The sequence below is a fragment of the Mesitornis unicolor genome, unplaced genomic scaffold (assembly GCF_000695765.1).
Source record: "Mesitornis unicolor isolate BGI_N332 unplaced genomic scaffold, ASM69576v1 scaffold20142, whole genome shotgun sequence".
NCBI lineage: Eukaryota > Metazoa > Chordata > Aves > Mesitornithiformes > Mesitornithidae > Mesitornis > Mesitornis unicolor.
This window is the reverse complement of record NW_010171467.1, coordinates 47,604-64,842: the sequence shown is the minus strand read 5'-3', so window position 1 is coordinate 64,842 and position 17,239 is coordinate 47,604. Positions and strand designations below refer to the sequence as shown.

At 40.2% G+C, this 17,239-nt stretch overlaps 1 protein-coding gene across 1 annotated transcript in view; it reads right to left on the bottom strand.

Annotated features, from left to right (window-relative positions):
- Positions 1 to 3,456: 3,456 nt before the first annotated feature.
- LOC104537234 (probable phospholipid-transporting ATPase VA) overlaps positions 3,457 to 17,239 on the bottom strand; it is a gene marked incomplete at both ends in the record, with an annotated part of 61,378 nt that continues 47,595 nt past the window's right edge. Inside the window, one exon of the mRNA XM_010180055.1 lies at positions 3,457 to 3,542. Within this exon, the coding sequence (XP_010178357.1) occupies positions 3,457 to 3,542 (86 nt within the window). The remainder of the gene's footprint in view (positions 3,543 to 17,239) is intronic.

Genomic DNA, 17,239 nt, shown 5'->3' with positions numbered 1-17,239 from the left:
TGGCTGGCCCAGCCCTAAACCACGACAGCTGGCCTGCAAGGAAATGCACTGGTGAGTGCAGGTGCAAAGCTCTTTTTCTCCGCAATTTCTTACACAGATGACACCACAAATATGCAGTATCTAAACATCTATAATGCACATAAACCATGAATTAGGAGAAATGGGTGGACTAGATGCAGTTAGCTACTACTTTGCTACAGCACTTGGAGAGTGTCTGTGTAGAAACAAGCCTCCTCATTTAATACAGCAATGCAGTAGTAAGTCCAAAGGCAGCTTACTTCGGCCTTCTATTATATTTTCCCTTGTTATGTGTTTACCAGCATTAAACAACAAGGTGATGGATCAAAACTGTAGAACAGAGTATTTGCTTCCACTCTCTGGTTTCTCAAGTGTCTTACAAAGCACATGGTAGAGCTGGCATTACTCTCCAAGGCTTGACACTCCCAAAGAAAATATTCAACAATCTTGAACACAGATTCAGTGCACATCATCAGTCAGAATCTTCCGGACTCTCAACTAGCTGGTTGTTTTATTTTCCAGGAGAGGCTATATGTGAGGCTATGTGTCACTATAGCACATTAAAGAGACTCCCCTGCATGGATTTGAACACTGTTTTTCTTAAAAAAAATGTAACATGATTTTATATTAATTTGGTTTTGTTATCTTATGACAAGCTTTGAGACAGAAATACATACATATATTCATATTATTACTATTCCTTGTTATACTTATTTTGGTATGACCAGATAAAGTTTTCTATTCTTGTATAATAATACATTTTTTACTTTCAGAGAAAAGCTGAAAAGTCAGAATGCCAACTACTACTTGACCTTCTCCCTTGCCCATATACACACAAAAAGCTAGAAACAAGATTTTGAAGCCAATTTTGTTATTTCTGGAACCTGGCATGGGATTTTTGAATGTTTGCCATGCATACTGTACATAATCTGGCTAGACTCACAAAGGCAGGGAGCATGTTAGGTTTTATTCTATTCTTCTTACACAGAAGACTTCTTACAAGGGAAATAAAAATGAGGAAATATGCTTGGGATATCTGAGGGTGCAGAACTGCAAAACTGTATTACGTCCAGCACCTGAGTAGAACTGGCAGTCTGTCTGTCTGTCTGCACACCCAGAGTGTGTTCACTGAAGAAGTCATATGCAATAACGTGTACCCTACACTTTTGCAGATAGAGGATAAGGCCAGGCCTGTCTCAATGCATTCAGCACTATTTTTGTGATTTTATTATCATGTCTCCTGTTATTCTGGCCTGCCTGTGCTACTTTGGTTATGTATGCTGATGACATTTCAGAATAGCTGTGGAAAACAGAATTTTTACGTATTTACAACACAAACGCACACAAACATCTCTGTTTCCTGACAGATCTGGCAGCACGGACATTAGAACCAAAGGAGCTCTTCATATTTCAAACAGAAAAAACAGAGACTTAATCAAAACTGGAAACCTACTAAGTGGTCAAAACTTCAAGCCAACTTTGACAGTAATGTCTCAGCACAGCTATGACATATAGAACTTTTGATAATCTTTTACTTCATAGCATCAGTGGAATCTCAGTAACATTTCTCTTCAGTTGAGCTATTACCAGCTGGGAGCTATTCAAATCTTCCAAGCACTGACTACGGTAAGATTTTGAACAAGAGTTAAGATCTGAGTTTGACATGGCAATGACATGTTTCAATTCAGATGTGCTAATTACTACTAATCTTGCTAATGTATGATTTGAAATAGACCCATGATTTCATGATACTAAAGAAAAAAATCTAAAAAGAGGGGGAAAAAACCTTCTCTTTTGATAAATTAGGAGACAGTAACTTTATTTGTTGAGGGGTTGGTCCTTGCGCTCTACTTCAGATGTCCCATGGTCCTTTAGTTGTAAATCTATAGCAGCATAGCTGATAAGACCCAGAAACCACCCGATAGTTTGTGCCAGATTAAAAACTGATGTCTTGGTTTTTGCTGTGTTAAAATATATTCACATAATTCACAAAATATTAAAATATAAAGATTATATAGAATCAATATTGAACAAGAGCCTTCCATGAGGTACTACCATGTTTTCTGCTACATAATTCAAATGGTTCTGTAACTTACACGCTACTAACATTTTCCACATGGAGTACATAAGTAAATATATATATATATAATGAAAGACAAATTTATGCACATCATCTACAGCATTCAACCTCTGCTCAATATTTTGGGGACTAAGATTCACCCACCCAAAGTGTGCTACAAAACCTTACAAACTTTCCATTTCTGTATCTGGAAATGTAATTCCTGCAGTAGATCAGGCTCTCTATTGATGTAGACAGTTACACGCCCTCATGCAGTAATGTCTAATACTAAACTTACATCTTTAAATGAACTGTAGGACTTTGTGCCACTAAATAAAGGAACACATTTTCCCACACTACAACTTGATGTAGTTTCAAAAAAGCTATCCTGATTTGTACCAGTTGACAGTACATCCTACACAACCTGTGACATCTGAGAGTAGTAACTGAGGTGGTAAATAGCATCACTATAAAAAACTCCCCATGCTCCAGCCATTTACCTTGAGCCATTTACGCAATTCAATACTGCTCATCACTCCTAATCAATGTGGGTAATAAATCATTGTATTCTAAACAGAATTAGCATCTGTTTAACTCTTACTATTAAAATTCAGACAAAAATTAAATATCCTGGGCTCTCACTCTCCATGTGGTTACAGACTGTAGAAAAATAAGTCATGCAAGAGTGCACCTTCAAAGTCACCACAACTGGCATCCCTACGCACCACAGTCCTGCCTATGTCAGAAGCAAAGTGCTTCCACGCAGGACTGATTGGCCAGAGATGAGCACCCTGTAAATGGAGTTCTGTTTGTTTAGAATTAAGTCAAGTGGCCATAGGTGATTCTGTGTGGTAATGTACAAGCACACCCACTATGTTAGCCAACCGGTTTATTTTGCCTGAATGAGAGGAAACGAATACAGCCGTAGGTGGAGAAATATCAGTTTCGCCTTCTGATTTTCCTCGACGACACTTATATTAAAAGAAACATCAAACAAACCCATCTTCATAAAAGCAGTGTACAACAGATTGTGTTTGTTTTTGGCTCTCTTGGACTGGTTTTCTATTTCCTCCCATTTCCAGAAGGGCTTTTTAAACCCACAGAGGGAAGAAAAGGAAGAAGAGTGTCTGTAAGTGCAGCGCTTCATGCATTCATTTCTGGAGTGTAAACTTGATCAAAGTTAACAACTAAATTCATCCTAAGGAATGGAAACATGAGGCTCCCACCTCACCCTGAAGTGAGGATCCTCTAAAAGAGGCTTAAATATGGAACCTGATTTAGATGTGATACAGAACACAGACTGAAACAAGCCAGCATTTATTTTATTCTATGTTAGAGAAAGGCAGTGTATACTAAAGGATATTATATGAAATACTCACATGTAACCTCGAAACCTACTTAAGTCATTGTTTGGCGTCTCACATTCAATGACACTGGTGAACTTCAAGGGGTCAAATTCTGAGTCCTGGAATAATAAAAGTGTAAATTACTTAGGGCAAAGAATTGGAAATTACAGCCAAAACAGCTTTCTATTCCAGCTTTCATAATATATTAAAGTCCATTTTTTTCAAAGGCAATCAAATAAATGACACTGACCACTGGCACTGAAAATCAAAGGGACCTGGGCACCAAAATTCCTTTGATGCCTTTCAAAAGATCCCTTACAAGGATGACTTTTTTTGTGCTGCAAGTAGAAGAATGTGAGTTTCTAGAAGCATTAGATAAAAGATATCAAGCCTAAGAAGTCAAATGAATTTGGTCTGCAATGGAAAAATGAAATTTATCTGGGAAGGCTCCAAATATTGAATAGTATCACTGCACTTCACATTCAGTAAAGGTACTGAAAATCTAAGACAACGGGAAGTCAATATACCGCCAATTATGAAAAAGCTAATACGAGCTCTTGAAATATTAGCAAGACTTCTTAATTGCTTTATGCTAACACAGATAAATTGATCTCCTAAAGTAAATTACACACATATAGCAGAATAACTTTTTCCTAATTAACAGTTAAAACCCTTTTTGATTCTTTAGCTCATTAGTTTGAAGCCGGTATTCTGGTATTTTTGCTGACTATGTATGTTTACCTGTAGTTAGCACCTTGTTTTATTTGAGGAAAAACATCTTATCACAGCATAATTACTTGGTTTTTTTTTTTAAATAAAAACAAAGGTTCTTCTTTGTTTGCCAGACCAAACAGATTACGCTGTGAAATCAAAGAGACCCAGTCCTGGTGCTGCTGAGAAGGCTGTTTGCCTCCATCAATGAAGACTACCTTTAGAAAACTGCTTTGCACATCGCTTGCATGAAAGAACCAATTGTGAATTATCATGTTATTAAGCTTTCAACAATGACAATGCTACAAATGTTATGCTTTATTATGGTTTTGGTAAGCAGCTGTAGACTCCAACTACTACTTTTCAGACTAAACTATAAGAATTCCTCAAAGAGAATCAGTAATCGACACAGTCTTATTGTCAGCTTCTCTGAAACAAACAGGTGTCTCTTTTTCTTATTGATTCTAGTCAGAAAAGGTAAAAGAAACTAGATTTTAAATAGCAGAGAAACGAAACTAGATGATATGCCAGCATTGCTATCAGTGCCCTCCTTCATTTTTCTACCAGCTACACCTGGAGACAATTCAAACCATCCCTGCCTGACACTTCTGGAGATCTTTCCTGTATTTTCAAGAAACAAGAGATGATAAAGAGAACTGTGAAGATGGGCTGTCACTTAGCTCACTGAAAGAAAGAATTACTTTTATATGCAGAATTCAGCTTGTAAAAAAGGCTGGGGAGGGGAGGGAAGTAAACACAAAGGACAGCTATGAGCAAAGAAGATTGCTATGCTAAGAGTCAGACTCCCTAAATTAAATCGAAGTTGGCAGTCAAGTACCTGGGTCATAGCAAAAAATCCAGAAGACCTTCTCAGGACCAAATACTGATGGTATCTAAGCCATTAAATATTTTCCCTGGTCAGCTTTCAATTTCTCTAGGTGACTGAAGTCTAATGCTGGGAATCCTCAGGAGTACCTACTGCTACAGAGGCATCTAAGAGATCAGTGGGCTGTGGAATGGGACAGACGTTGTAAAGCCACATGCTCACCCCCTTTGACCCTTGTTCCTCAGCTGCTCACTCCAGACAGGCACGGACACAAGCAGTCAGGAGGAAGGAATCACTGGTGAGAACAGACATCACAAAGTTTTCCAGCCTTGACATCTGAAAACTGTTACTACGGCTCCTACACTACTCTCTGCCTGCGTCCTTGCCTCCAGCAGTCACAGGTTCACATTACAGGGACACTATACCTGGCAGCTGGCTTTACTTGAGCTTGTTGGAGAAGGTGAGGTTCTCCCAAGACACACCACAGCTTGTTGCATTGGGAAAGCCTGTGCTGTCTATGTAACAGTTGCTCTGCTGCCCCAGAACACGATCATCTTTTCTTTCCTTGCCCTAGTACGCTCCTTGGCATAAAAAAAAAAAATACAGGAAAAATAATCTACAAACATTGCTCAAGGTGTTGCAATAATATACTGTCTGTCTGCCTAAGTACTCTGTTAAAGAAGAGTTACCACTGTAGCTTAAATTGCATTTGTAAATTGGAAGGAAAAGAACAGACTGGAAAGAGAAACATCTTTTTTGTACTTTCATTATAACATCCATAATATAGGAAATCTTAACATCTTTGATGAATGCCCTGGAGGGGGTTTTAGAGACACTTAATAACAAAAACCAACATCATCAAATGCTGAACTCAGCAAATAGAGCGTGGTTTCAGTGTTGTAGAGACACACTAACTTCTACAGCAATTGGAAATTTGCAGACTGAATTTCCTTTCTACTAAGAAAGCCTGCCAGCAAAGCCAGAAATTTTACAAATAATAAGAAAAAAATGACTTAAAACCTAGAGCTAAAGACTTCCCAAAAAAGAAAGATCTTGTCAAGATCAGAGAGGACTAAATGTACTTGACTTCTCCATCACTACCATGCAACACAGTCTTGCACCCCCCTCTGTTTGCTTGATTCTTTTCATTTAGTTTTGGAACTAAAAGTCCTTTATCGTTAAATCTAACCGTCTGTGTGTTTGTGTTCTGTTACAATTAACTTAAAATATGCTATTATGATCTTTAACCAGATAGTATCTGGGAGGAGAGAAAATCCAATTAGAACAGTGGTTAACATAAGGAAACATAGCTGCTGAATTTTGATTTATGTCAAAAGCTCTTTGGCTTACTAATAAATCAAATAGCTCCAACTCTTCCCTGTGAAATGGAAGGGTAGATATACATTGACGACACTGTTTTGACGTGAAAATGCCTTTTGGTAAATGAATGAACAAATATGCTAAACACTGCCTGTTTATGACTGCTTTCAGTGGTTATAAAGAAGCACAAAGTTAACATAAGATTTCACAATGATCAAAGTTTTGTTGCTTTTTATGCTGATACCCACACTTCAGCAGCAAACGAAACATAAACTGTGATCGTGTTCTCATGTATCAACAGCTAAGAGAAGCTGCAGCTAGACAGGAGTTAAAGCCAAGTGTTGCTTTCACAGTGCGCAAGCCACGATTTGTGTGGTTTTCTGGGTAAAAGTCTATGAACAATTAAATCATCCACCACTACCATTAATTTTTCTCTTACACTGAATTTCTGCATCACTGTTATGACACAGAAAACAAGATTGAAATATGGTCAAAACCAGAACTTCCCTAGACTTTCGTACAGGAATTATCTGATGTGGCTGATTTTTAGTGTCTTACTTCCCACTCACAGAACTGCTGGGCATTAAAGCTGTCCCGGCCTCAAGAGGGACAAAAAACTCCACGCCTAGACAGACTACAATCTGAATTGAGGCTTTCCAGTGCCTAATTTTCCTAAAAACTTGACTTATTTGGTCTTCTCATGGACTCCCAGTGCACCTCAACAAGACCAGGCCTCTCACAAAAAGCAGTTGGAAGCATTTTTTTCTTTTCTGAAGGTATGTAATGGTGTCATATTTATTATAGGGTTCCTCTGCACATCTCCCAGACCTGTGCTTTGTGCACTGCTGATATGAACAGCTTTCTGGTTTATACAAACTTTAAAGAGATTCACCAGTTGCAACTAAGTTCCCTACAGTATTTCACAAAACTGTTGGATGGCAAAGGCCAGGCCTAAATTCTCTTCACATCAGCTAGATTTCTCTGTTAAACAACCTGTTCTCCCTTTGCTACAATGTAAATTCTAATTGCCATCACTAATCCTAAGAATGAGTTCCTGTAAAAGGTAGGTAGCGCAAAACATCTTGCTTATGATTAAGGCAGAGTCTATACTGGGACTAATAGGTAGTGCTTAATTTGGAGCACAGACTGGCCATTGTTAAGATGTTACAGAAAATCGGTGTTTGAAAGGATACATGAAGGTCACTGGGAGAAATCTAAAAGAAGGGCCAGAAATTATTATACTAGTTTCAGTGAGCGCAGACTGAATAAAGCCAGTATGAGCACCATGTATGTCAACGTCTAAGCAAAATCAAGCACATTCAATTACTTTAAGAGAAAAACAAAAAAAGAAGAAACAGCCACCAGAACTCAAAAGTTTTGACTCCTGCATTAATTTCTCATCACTATCATGGTATCACAGCCGCATCACTCTACAACAGGGCTCCCAAGCTGTACTGCCTACACACTGGCAACAGGATGCAGATTCCTTTGAAGAGTAAAACCACAAAATATGTCTGGTTGCCTTTGCTCTGGAGAATGTAGGGAATGGAGACAGTGTTGGTAATCACTGCCTAAAAAACCCTAAATGACCACAGGCCTGCACATAGGGGATGAGAAGGTAAAATTGGTGGCATGCCTTGTCCAATGCTGCATGGCTGAGCCAAACACCAGGAACCTGTTGCTGTGACCACCATGGTACAACATAATCTGTGTTCTGTGGGTAAACCGTAACATGGTCTTAAAAGACATGAAACAGATATTTCAGTCATTTCTGCCTACACAATTTGAGAGTATCAGAAATACAGAAATAAATAAATACATCTTTTTGTCAACCATGCATGCATAGAGACATTCATGGATATCCCCATACTGTAGTTGTTCATACTCTGCATTCAGAAGCCTTCAGTGAGTAAATGTTATCCACTTCCCTTTAGTGGTAAGAATTCCTTCTTACCAATAGCATTTTAAAATCAGGTCTTGAAAGTTTCTGCAGTATGAAATGATGCACAGGATACACTGGAGGAGTGAAGACCGCTTCTTGCTTCACTCTTCTGCCATATCATGTCACATCAAAATGAAAAAAAAAATAGAGAGGAAAAAAAGGGATTTAATTCAATAACAAGAATGTGACTTTCCTCAAATACCTGACTTCTCATTTTGATTTTGCCAAAATAGCCTTAGTTCACTGCCTTCCTCTGAAAAATTGCTCACATGTTTTTCTGAAAGGTTGAAACTTGTCAAAAGGACACACGGTGACACTTGTCTTAGGTATTTTATGTACTAAGGGATTCTGCAGAATATCTTTCACTTCTTCAGGAGTCTTCTCGCTAGGAAAATGTTTAATACCCTATCCATAAATCCTACTTCCAGCTTCTTTAAACTTAAGGAAATTCATTCTTGCTCTAAGGAAGACTTACTTTCCTTACAGAAGCAGACTTAGTCAGATTGCAAAAATCTGCTACATACTGATTCCTTCAAAGATGAATTTCAAATTTAAGTTAAATTGCAGATGCAGAAGGTTTTGTGACTAGGTTTCAACACTGCCTACCTGTTAAACCTCATAAAGAATTACATTTAAAACAGTAACTCAGATCTGCAATAATTGGGCTTTGTCTCGGGGGGGGGGGAAACACAAACATACACAGGAGAAGAAAACCTAATGGTAGGTGTTTCCTTTAACAATTTCCTTAAAATAACCCCTTGTCCCTTATCTCTCAGGTGACTACTTGATGCATCACTCTCTGAAAAGCGTATATCCTAACAAGGCAAAGTGTTGAGGGGAAGAAAATGTTACAACGCCTCTTTTACAGAGTGGGAAATTAACAGATAGATGGATCGTGGATCTATAGAGATCTGTCACAAAAAAGGAGACTGAATTTAGCTTTCTCCAACACGACTCTGGAGCTTCAGCTGTAAGAGCATTCTGAATCTCTACAGTGAAATGCAAACCTTTCTGACTCTGCTGACAACCTCACGAAACTGTCACAGCTCAAGAAGAAACAACGCATGCTGCTCTGCCAGACAAGTTAGTTTGACAATTAGAGTGTTCAAACAACACATTCCCCTTCATTAAATGCGTGTTGTATGGGCGATTTAATGGTCTGTTAGAGATATTAATAATGCATAGTTGTGAAAATGTTTTCCTTTATTCATCTGCCCTACTTTACTGCTCCAGAAACCTGAGTCTGACGTTCAGTCCTTCCTTCCAACAGGACAGCACGAGCTCCCCAGGATGCCCTTGGGTGACAGTGACAGTTACCCACTTATCACATTGTGTTTACTGGCTATGCTGGGGATCTTATCCAGACTTCTCCCTGCGGTACAATTGCTGGATGAGGGCTCTGGGATTTGTTTTGGCGTGTATGTCTGGAAGAAACAAAAAGGGAGAAATGGAGTCATGGGGACAACTCAAAGGAAATATTTAATAGGCAAAAATCTGCCTCAGCCAGAAAAAATAGCTTTCCAGTTTAAAAGCTTTTAAGTGCAATAAGAACGCATCCCCCTAATGCACTGGTCCACCCTACTACTGCTTTGTATAACAGTACCCTGCATTTACCATATAAAATTAATCTGACCTTTCATTAATGTGCAACTGGAACTACATATTGATTTTATGTATCTGAAGCATGCAGACTGTTTATACACTAAAAGAGTGAAATGTTTTAATGTCTAAACTGCATTAGTCTCTCTGGCAGAATTTATCTGTGCCACTAATTCACAAGAAAAGGAAGAAACAGTTTGATCTATGCTATTTAAGAACTAAACAGATCCAGCCATACATCAGAATTTAATAGCTTTGTTTTCTACACTGACAACTACTACTATAATTGGATTTTTTTCAGTACTGTTTGTTTAAATGGAACAGAGATGTTCAGTATTCAGAAAACACATGTTAGGGGGCTGATCTTCCTCTGGCTGATCTAAGTAAAAGTCATCCCCTTTGTAGAAAATAATACAGGGGAACAGTGCAATATCCAGCCTGCAGGAAAAGAAATGTGTTCCTTGCAAGGCCGATGAAGACCTCAATAATTTTATGACAGCCAGCTGCAGAAATTGCTGTTAGTCAATCATGGGACAAAAGTACCAAAAATAACGTCAACAATGCTGAAAAGACATACATGCAAGTTTTATTGTCTCTTGGGATGATGGCCATCCTTAGCAACACACTTAAAATTACAGGGGTGTGAATAAATCAGTTCATCACTGTCGAGTAGTAAGGCAGCAGAGTGTGTCAAGGCTGAAATATGGCCTCCGACCTGGACAATTAAGAAAGTGGTTGCTGCCTGTCCCAAAAGCCAGCCACTGAAATCAATGAATGGGTTCACAGACTGCAAGAACCAACCTCAGCATTAGCTCAGCCCTTCAGCTAAACTGCAGACCAAGCCTCTCAAGGACTTGCAAAACTCTCTGTACAACCCACCCTGGTCCTCCTGCTCCTCCAGAGGCTTCTCGCTTCATGCTCACAAACTTGGTAAGATGCAACTCTCTCCACTCTCTAGTGCTTTCTCCTTTTAGGAGAGATTTCTAGCAGTCTTTCTGCTGCATTTGGAAGAAAATTTCACTTGATTAGTCGCAGAAGCACTGCACGATCCTTTTAATTTAGCAGTACACACCTCTGCTCAGCTGCTGAATACACCTACTCCTGCTCTAGTCTGGGCTGCTGGCCAGTCTGACTTCTTGTGGGATGAAGTTCTGCCAGAAGAAATGGGAATGGGAAGGACTACAACCCTTCAGCAAGAAGAGGGAAATGCCAAGAACTTCTTTCATAATTTCCCAAATGAAAACCAGAGCACCAGAGTACCAACAGGAGACAGAGTGGCTGGTAATGAAGGTTTTACCTCATAAATGGTAAAAGCTAACAGTAGCAGCTATAGTGCCAGGATGCAGTTAAGCACACCAAAGCCTGATCACCCATCTCACCTTCAAGGCAGGGAATCTGGATAAAAGAAGCTTTACCTTGCAAGGCATTGGGTTTAAGAAATGTTCCTGGGATGGGAGGGAAACTTGTAACATACAGTGACTGCTCAAGAGACTCCTGTCCCTGACAGCTGTGGGAGAGCACTGAGGGAAAAAAGCAGTTCTAATGAAAAGACACCTTCTATTCTAAATACTACAGGGCACTATTCATATCAGCACTACCACAGGTCTGTCATCCTTTCCACAAGCGTCTCCAGCACGAGAAGGCCATATAACCAAGTAAAAACTCCTCAAGCTGGACACTGGTACACCATTTTTGCTTGAAATTGTATCTTGCCTCAATCTTCCCCATTACCTGCCTGTCTTACTACTGCTCCTAAAGCAAACAAGGCATTCAGAGTGCACCTTCTCCCCTTAATCTCGGCTGTTTCTGTACTTCCCTCATAGCCCTGTGGAGAGGGTGGAGGGATAGCTGCGGATTGAGAGTCTGAGGGCAGCAGAGCTGTGGTTGCCATGCATGGTACATGAGGGAAGTTTGGATAGCTGCAGAACACTTTGGGTAAGAGCTTCACTCTCTGGTTTGTCCAATCTCATCTACTATCTATTCTACTGAACAAGGTCCTTTTCAATCAACATGCTAAAGACTCCAGCAGCAAAGTGAAGACCACCTTTTCAAAAACTCAAGAGATTAAAAGGTGATTATTTTCAGGTATCAGCTGATTGTGCGGATCACAGAATCGCTCAGTTGGAAAAGACCTCTGAGATCATCATGTCCAACCGTTCCTGTCTACCCCCTAAACCATATCCCTAAGTACCTCGTCTACCCGCTCCTTAAACACATCCAGGGATGGTGACTCCATCACCTCCCTGGGTAGCTTGTTCCAGCTTCTGACGACCCTCTCAGTAAAGAACTTCCTCCTTATCTCTAACCTGAACCTCCCTTGGCACAGCTTGGTGCCGTTTCCCCTTGTTCTATCAGAAAAGAAATTCACGATGGTCTTGTCAGTTCCAAAACTGGACAGCAGAGCTCAGAAATGAGCTGAGGGGGACAAACGTATCGCTGGGGTAGGGATGGAGGTTTGCTTCCCTATTCAGCACTCTAGCCAGGCTCATGCTTCAGGCACACACAGTGGTTACAAAGTTTCTGCGCGGTGTTGTCCTCGGTAATCCCTATGTCTTGTTAAGTGTGGAGTTAAAACATACTTGAATATGACCTGTGAAATCAAAGCACAGCAGAACAGCAGAGTTCTGCTGTTATTAAAATATAATAAGCAAACAAGCTTGGAAAAGTTAAGTAGAGGCTGGCAAATGCTCATGACAACTTACACATGCTTTCTAACCATGCTGTGTGTTAAACATCAAATTCTCTTCCTCTTAGAAGCCAAAAGGTTGAGTGTTCCCTGCTTTGATGTAAAACAGTTCATTACTGTGTCACTAAGAAAGCTGAATTAGTGTATTAGCACTGCTGTCTATAAATGTCCATGAACTACTGATATTTTCAATTCAAAATCAAATGGAAGTATAAGCACTACAGTCCTGTGTGAACAGTCTCTTCTCCAGTCACGTACCTACAAGACTATCATAGCTTTTTCTCTCAAAAGCACATACAAATATGCAAAGTGTCTGATGACCACAGAGTCATAGCAGAGCTTGAAAGTAGGAACCTGAGTATAGCCAATGAATGGGAATTTTCATGAGTTTATTGAAGTTACAGTTTTGAGACATAAGGCTAGCCACTTCCCATCTAAGCTACATTTTAATGCAAATTTCTACTGTCCTCTGTAGCCTTATCAGTACCAAAATGTGTAAAAGACTTGGAGGGTAGCAGGTGGAGAAAAGAGAAGTGGGATGAGGGTTCACATGCTGGATGCTGAGATAAATACAGGAGTTCCTCATTCTGTTGCTCTGCCTTTCCTGGCAGAAAAGCAGACCCTTTCTCCACCCCAGTGCTTCCAAAAGAAAGTGAGACCATACTACTATAGCTGGGGTTACACGTGGCTTAAACACTGTGAACATTTCTGCTCTGGAAAAGGAGGCCTGTCCATCATTTCTAATCACTGATACTGCCAACTGGACTTGTGCAATCAGAGACAAGTGTAGGATGACGTGTTTCGAGCTCAATAATCTTAGCCCTAAAAAGAGGAGTTCTCAGCATTATAAAATCTCATTTCTGAGAACAGATATTCCAGGTATTTCCTGTTCTCAGCTGATGGGCCAATGTATGGCTAGGGAATAAAGAATTCCAGAAATAAACTTTTGTTCAGTAAAACTGAATTAGGTTAGGAGAGCAGAAAAGTCATGACAAAAAAAAAAGTAATCAGAAAATCTCTTCTTAACTTGCTTTAAATGTAAATGTTTACTTCTCTGTAATAGGAAAGCAGTATAGCATTTTATTTTCTCTATGGACCTGAAATGCTCTCTTGATTTCTAATGTTTTTTCAGAGAAATAGCAGAACAGAGAGATGTTGGACTATCAATACAGAGAATGAAATGTCCCACCTCTCTAGAGGTCAGATGCAGCACAAGCGTTGGCATAATACATTTCCTTACATGGCTTTTCCACTGTTCCACCAGTGCTGGAAGGATTACCCAAGGGATAGGAGGTCCTTCACAGCCAACACATCCAAACATCAATTTATCAGTTTAGCCCCTTTAAACTTTATTTAAACACACAAATAGCCAATAGCCAGTACTCTTCAGAACTGGACTCTTCCCCCCACCCAGTGCTTAGATTAAGATATCAAAAATTTTCTCTTACAGTTATTCAAATTGTTTGTCCCTCTAATGAGGCTCTCTTGACAGTCAAACTTGCGGCCTGGACACCTGTGCAATGGAAACTAGAAAGAGACGATAACCTTACCCAAAGCTGACAAAGGAGGAAGTGAACCATAATTCTCGAGTTTTTGATTTCCCCATACCTCCCAGTGTGAGACCATGAAACAGCAGAGTGAAAAACTGCTCTGTGTTTCTTTAGGACTTTTAGCTCGCACAAGAGTTAGCCAAAGCACTGACTTGGGTGCTGCTTTGCAACAGGCTGTTCTGTCCGCAGCTGCTATACACTTGTTGAGAAACAGAGATGTTAGAGAGACAGACGTTGCCTCCTCTTTAACTAGACACCTCCACAGTTTCCACACAAGTAATATCTGAATACAGAATTATTCAAAATAGACACAACAGTACAGGTTTAGAACTTTTCAACCCTCACCAAAGAAATCTACTGAACCTTCCTTCAAGGAATGACCTCAAACAAAGGTCTTCACAGGGTGCGACACACTCACAATTTGCACTGACAAATGCAAGTCTTTACACAAGACTTGTTCCACTAAAATCTTCAGTTAAAATGTAAAACTAATAAAAAATAGTTTTTAATTTAATATTCTGGTAGTGCATAGGGGAAAAGTGCATAGGCATTGTTTTCTTTTGCTTGTTTGGTTATTTTTTTTAAACTCTCTTTTCCCTCAGGGATATCTAATTTTGGCAACATGTGTGGGATGGAGCACTAAACTGCTGTTTTAACATGTGCATATCTGGAATTTTCAAGCCACTTTTCCTAGCCTTGTGAACCTTCTCAAAGTACTGCAAAAAAGAAAGGCACAAGTGATAACCCCCAAAAGATGCTAGCAAGACATTCACCATTCCTGTGGCCTGTTACAGATTCTACTCTGTTAAAGTACAATCTAAACAACACTGAGTATGCCAATTAGTTCACATTTACTTGATTATAATAGTGTGCTATTCCCACTAATTGGTGCATGGTAGCCTTGAGGGTATTAGTGGGACAAGGAGTGACAGGGAGAGCATAGCTATGCCCAGTCTTGTGTTGCTTTGGAAGACTCGATCAGACTCTTGGAGATAAGAAGCTTATATCAGCAGATGAGTTGAAAACCAGTCTGCCTGGGAGTTGTGCTGGTTTAACTTCAGCTGTTCTCTCAAACTGAGCTAGTTTAACCAATGCAGGTAGCTGCCCAAGAAATCTTATCTTAGCTCAGGCTAAACCAAAATTTGAAAATTGCTTTCCTTGCTCTTTTTTTAAAATTTTTTTTTTTGAGGGATGAAAACTGAATGCAAAAGGAGCAACTACACTGAGATACCAAGGCTGCCCTGTGAGTTTTTTCATGCAAGTAGCATGAGTTGCCCTTCCCAGAGTACCTCATACATAGAGCAGCCTGCAGCCATCAGCAGTTAGGCTCACAGTGTAGCACTCCTGTCTTCTCTTCTTGACCAGCTTCTGACTAGGACTCACAGGGAAAGAAAGAGATGATATAAATGGTTTATTACTTGGAAAGGGGAGCTGTAAGACTCTTCCTCTAAGTCCAGATGTACCCAGTTTGCTTCCAGCACTGTGCAAGAACAAGTAGGGCTGGAATGAATGCTGGATCTGTCGATTCAGCCCAGCTTCCAGCCTGGGACAGATGAGCAAACGTGCCTGCAGTAAGCATAGGATCTACGTTTATACATATTCCAGAAGGCTTCACATACTGACTTGTGAGGAAATCAGAGTGATGAGTTCTTTGGTGCTAGTCTGCATGCAAATGAACCCTCCCAGGCAGGCAGACACTAAATTCAGATGTGCTTTTTAGACAAAGTAAATAAGCAGCCACAAAGTCATTTGCAAGACTTATCTAAACCTGTTTAATCATGCTAGTACAAGCTTGTTTTGAACAAAGGTTTACTCTTAGGAGAAAATGATAGGGAAAAACAGTCCATCCCTGTTGTGGTTTAACCTGGCAGGCAGCTAAACACCACACGGCCACTTGCTCCCTGGTGGGGTGGGGAAGAGAATCAGAGGAGAAAGGTTGTAGCACTCGTGGGTTGAGATAGGAGTAGTTTAATGTTCGAAATAAACTAAACGAAACATAACATAATAGTAATAAATTGTAAAAATACTAATAGAAACAACGATAACAAAACACACCAAGTTGTATTCAGCTCACACAGTAGTGTTGGGCTGTGTGCTCCCAGCAGTGAATGCTGATAAGGAACACTGCAAGCACAACAGCTCTAGTGAACATGTGACAGTCACGAGTAGGCCTTGGGAGCAGAATGATGGGTGAGACCCTCAGATGAAGATGACCATTGAGGAATGATCTTTTCCCAGCAAACTTTTCAATTTATAGTGAGCATGATTATGGCATGGAATAATTCTGTTGGCCAGCTTGGGTCTTGGGTCCACTGCCCTGGCTTTCACTCCTCCTAGCTTCTGCACCTGGCTAACTCAAAACTGCTACAGACATTGATCACTATGGCAATGTGCGTAACAGTGCTGGCCAAAAAACAGCCCAAAGTGTCTTATCAACTTTGTTCCCATCTACTCAAATGCTGCAGTCTTCTCAAAAATGCCGCTTTCCTGAATAAAAAAATGATTCCATTATTGTATCCCAGCAAAACCAGGATACCCCTGCCCATACCAGCTCTCAGAGGGATGCACTCACCTTCTCACAGGAGATGGCAACTGCTAGATTTAGCTTAGCTTTCAGCTGAGCTGAAGCTTTCCACATAAACATCCAGGACATGGCCAGTGGTTAACAAACTGTAAGCTGCTCCAGAATCCACAGTGAGTCTTTGTGGATTTTGTTAAAAGGCATACTGAGTAAAAACAGTGGAGTATTTTGTTTGTTTCATACTACAAGGCAGCAAGAAAAATGTAAATGTTTTTCAAGAGTCTAGATTCATACTATCAAAATATCCTAAATCAAGTTTATGAAACCTGAAAGGGAGTTTTGAGCTTTTGCAGCCCAAGCTGTATCTGCTTATCCGCTCTCTGAAGAGCAGCTGACACGACGGCTCCGATGGATGGAAAACATTCCATAAGCAACTGCGGAGGGTGTGGTGGCACAGCAGCCCGCAGGGTAGCACAGAAAACACATTGATTCCTCCTGCCTACAGCGTCTCCTGTTAGATCGAGCGTACCAGAAACGGCTGCTGTGACTGGGCAGCAGTAAAGGTGGTTTAGAAATTAGAAGGAAACTGGTGGAATACCAAGAAACACTTGTTTTTTTCCAGGAGGTGCTTACTGGTCTCTGCTAACACCATTAGATCACT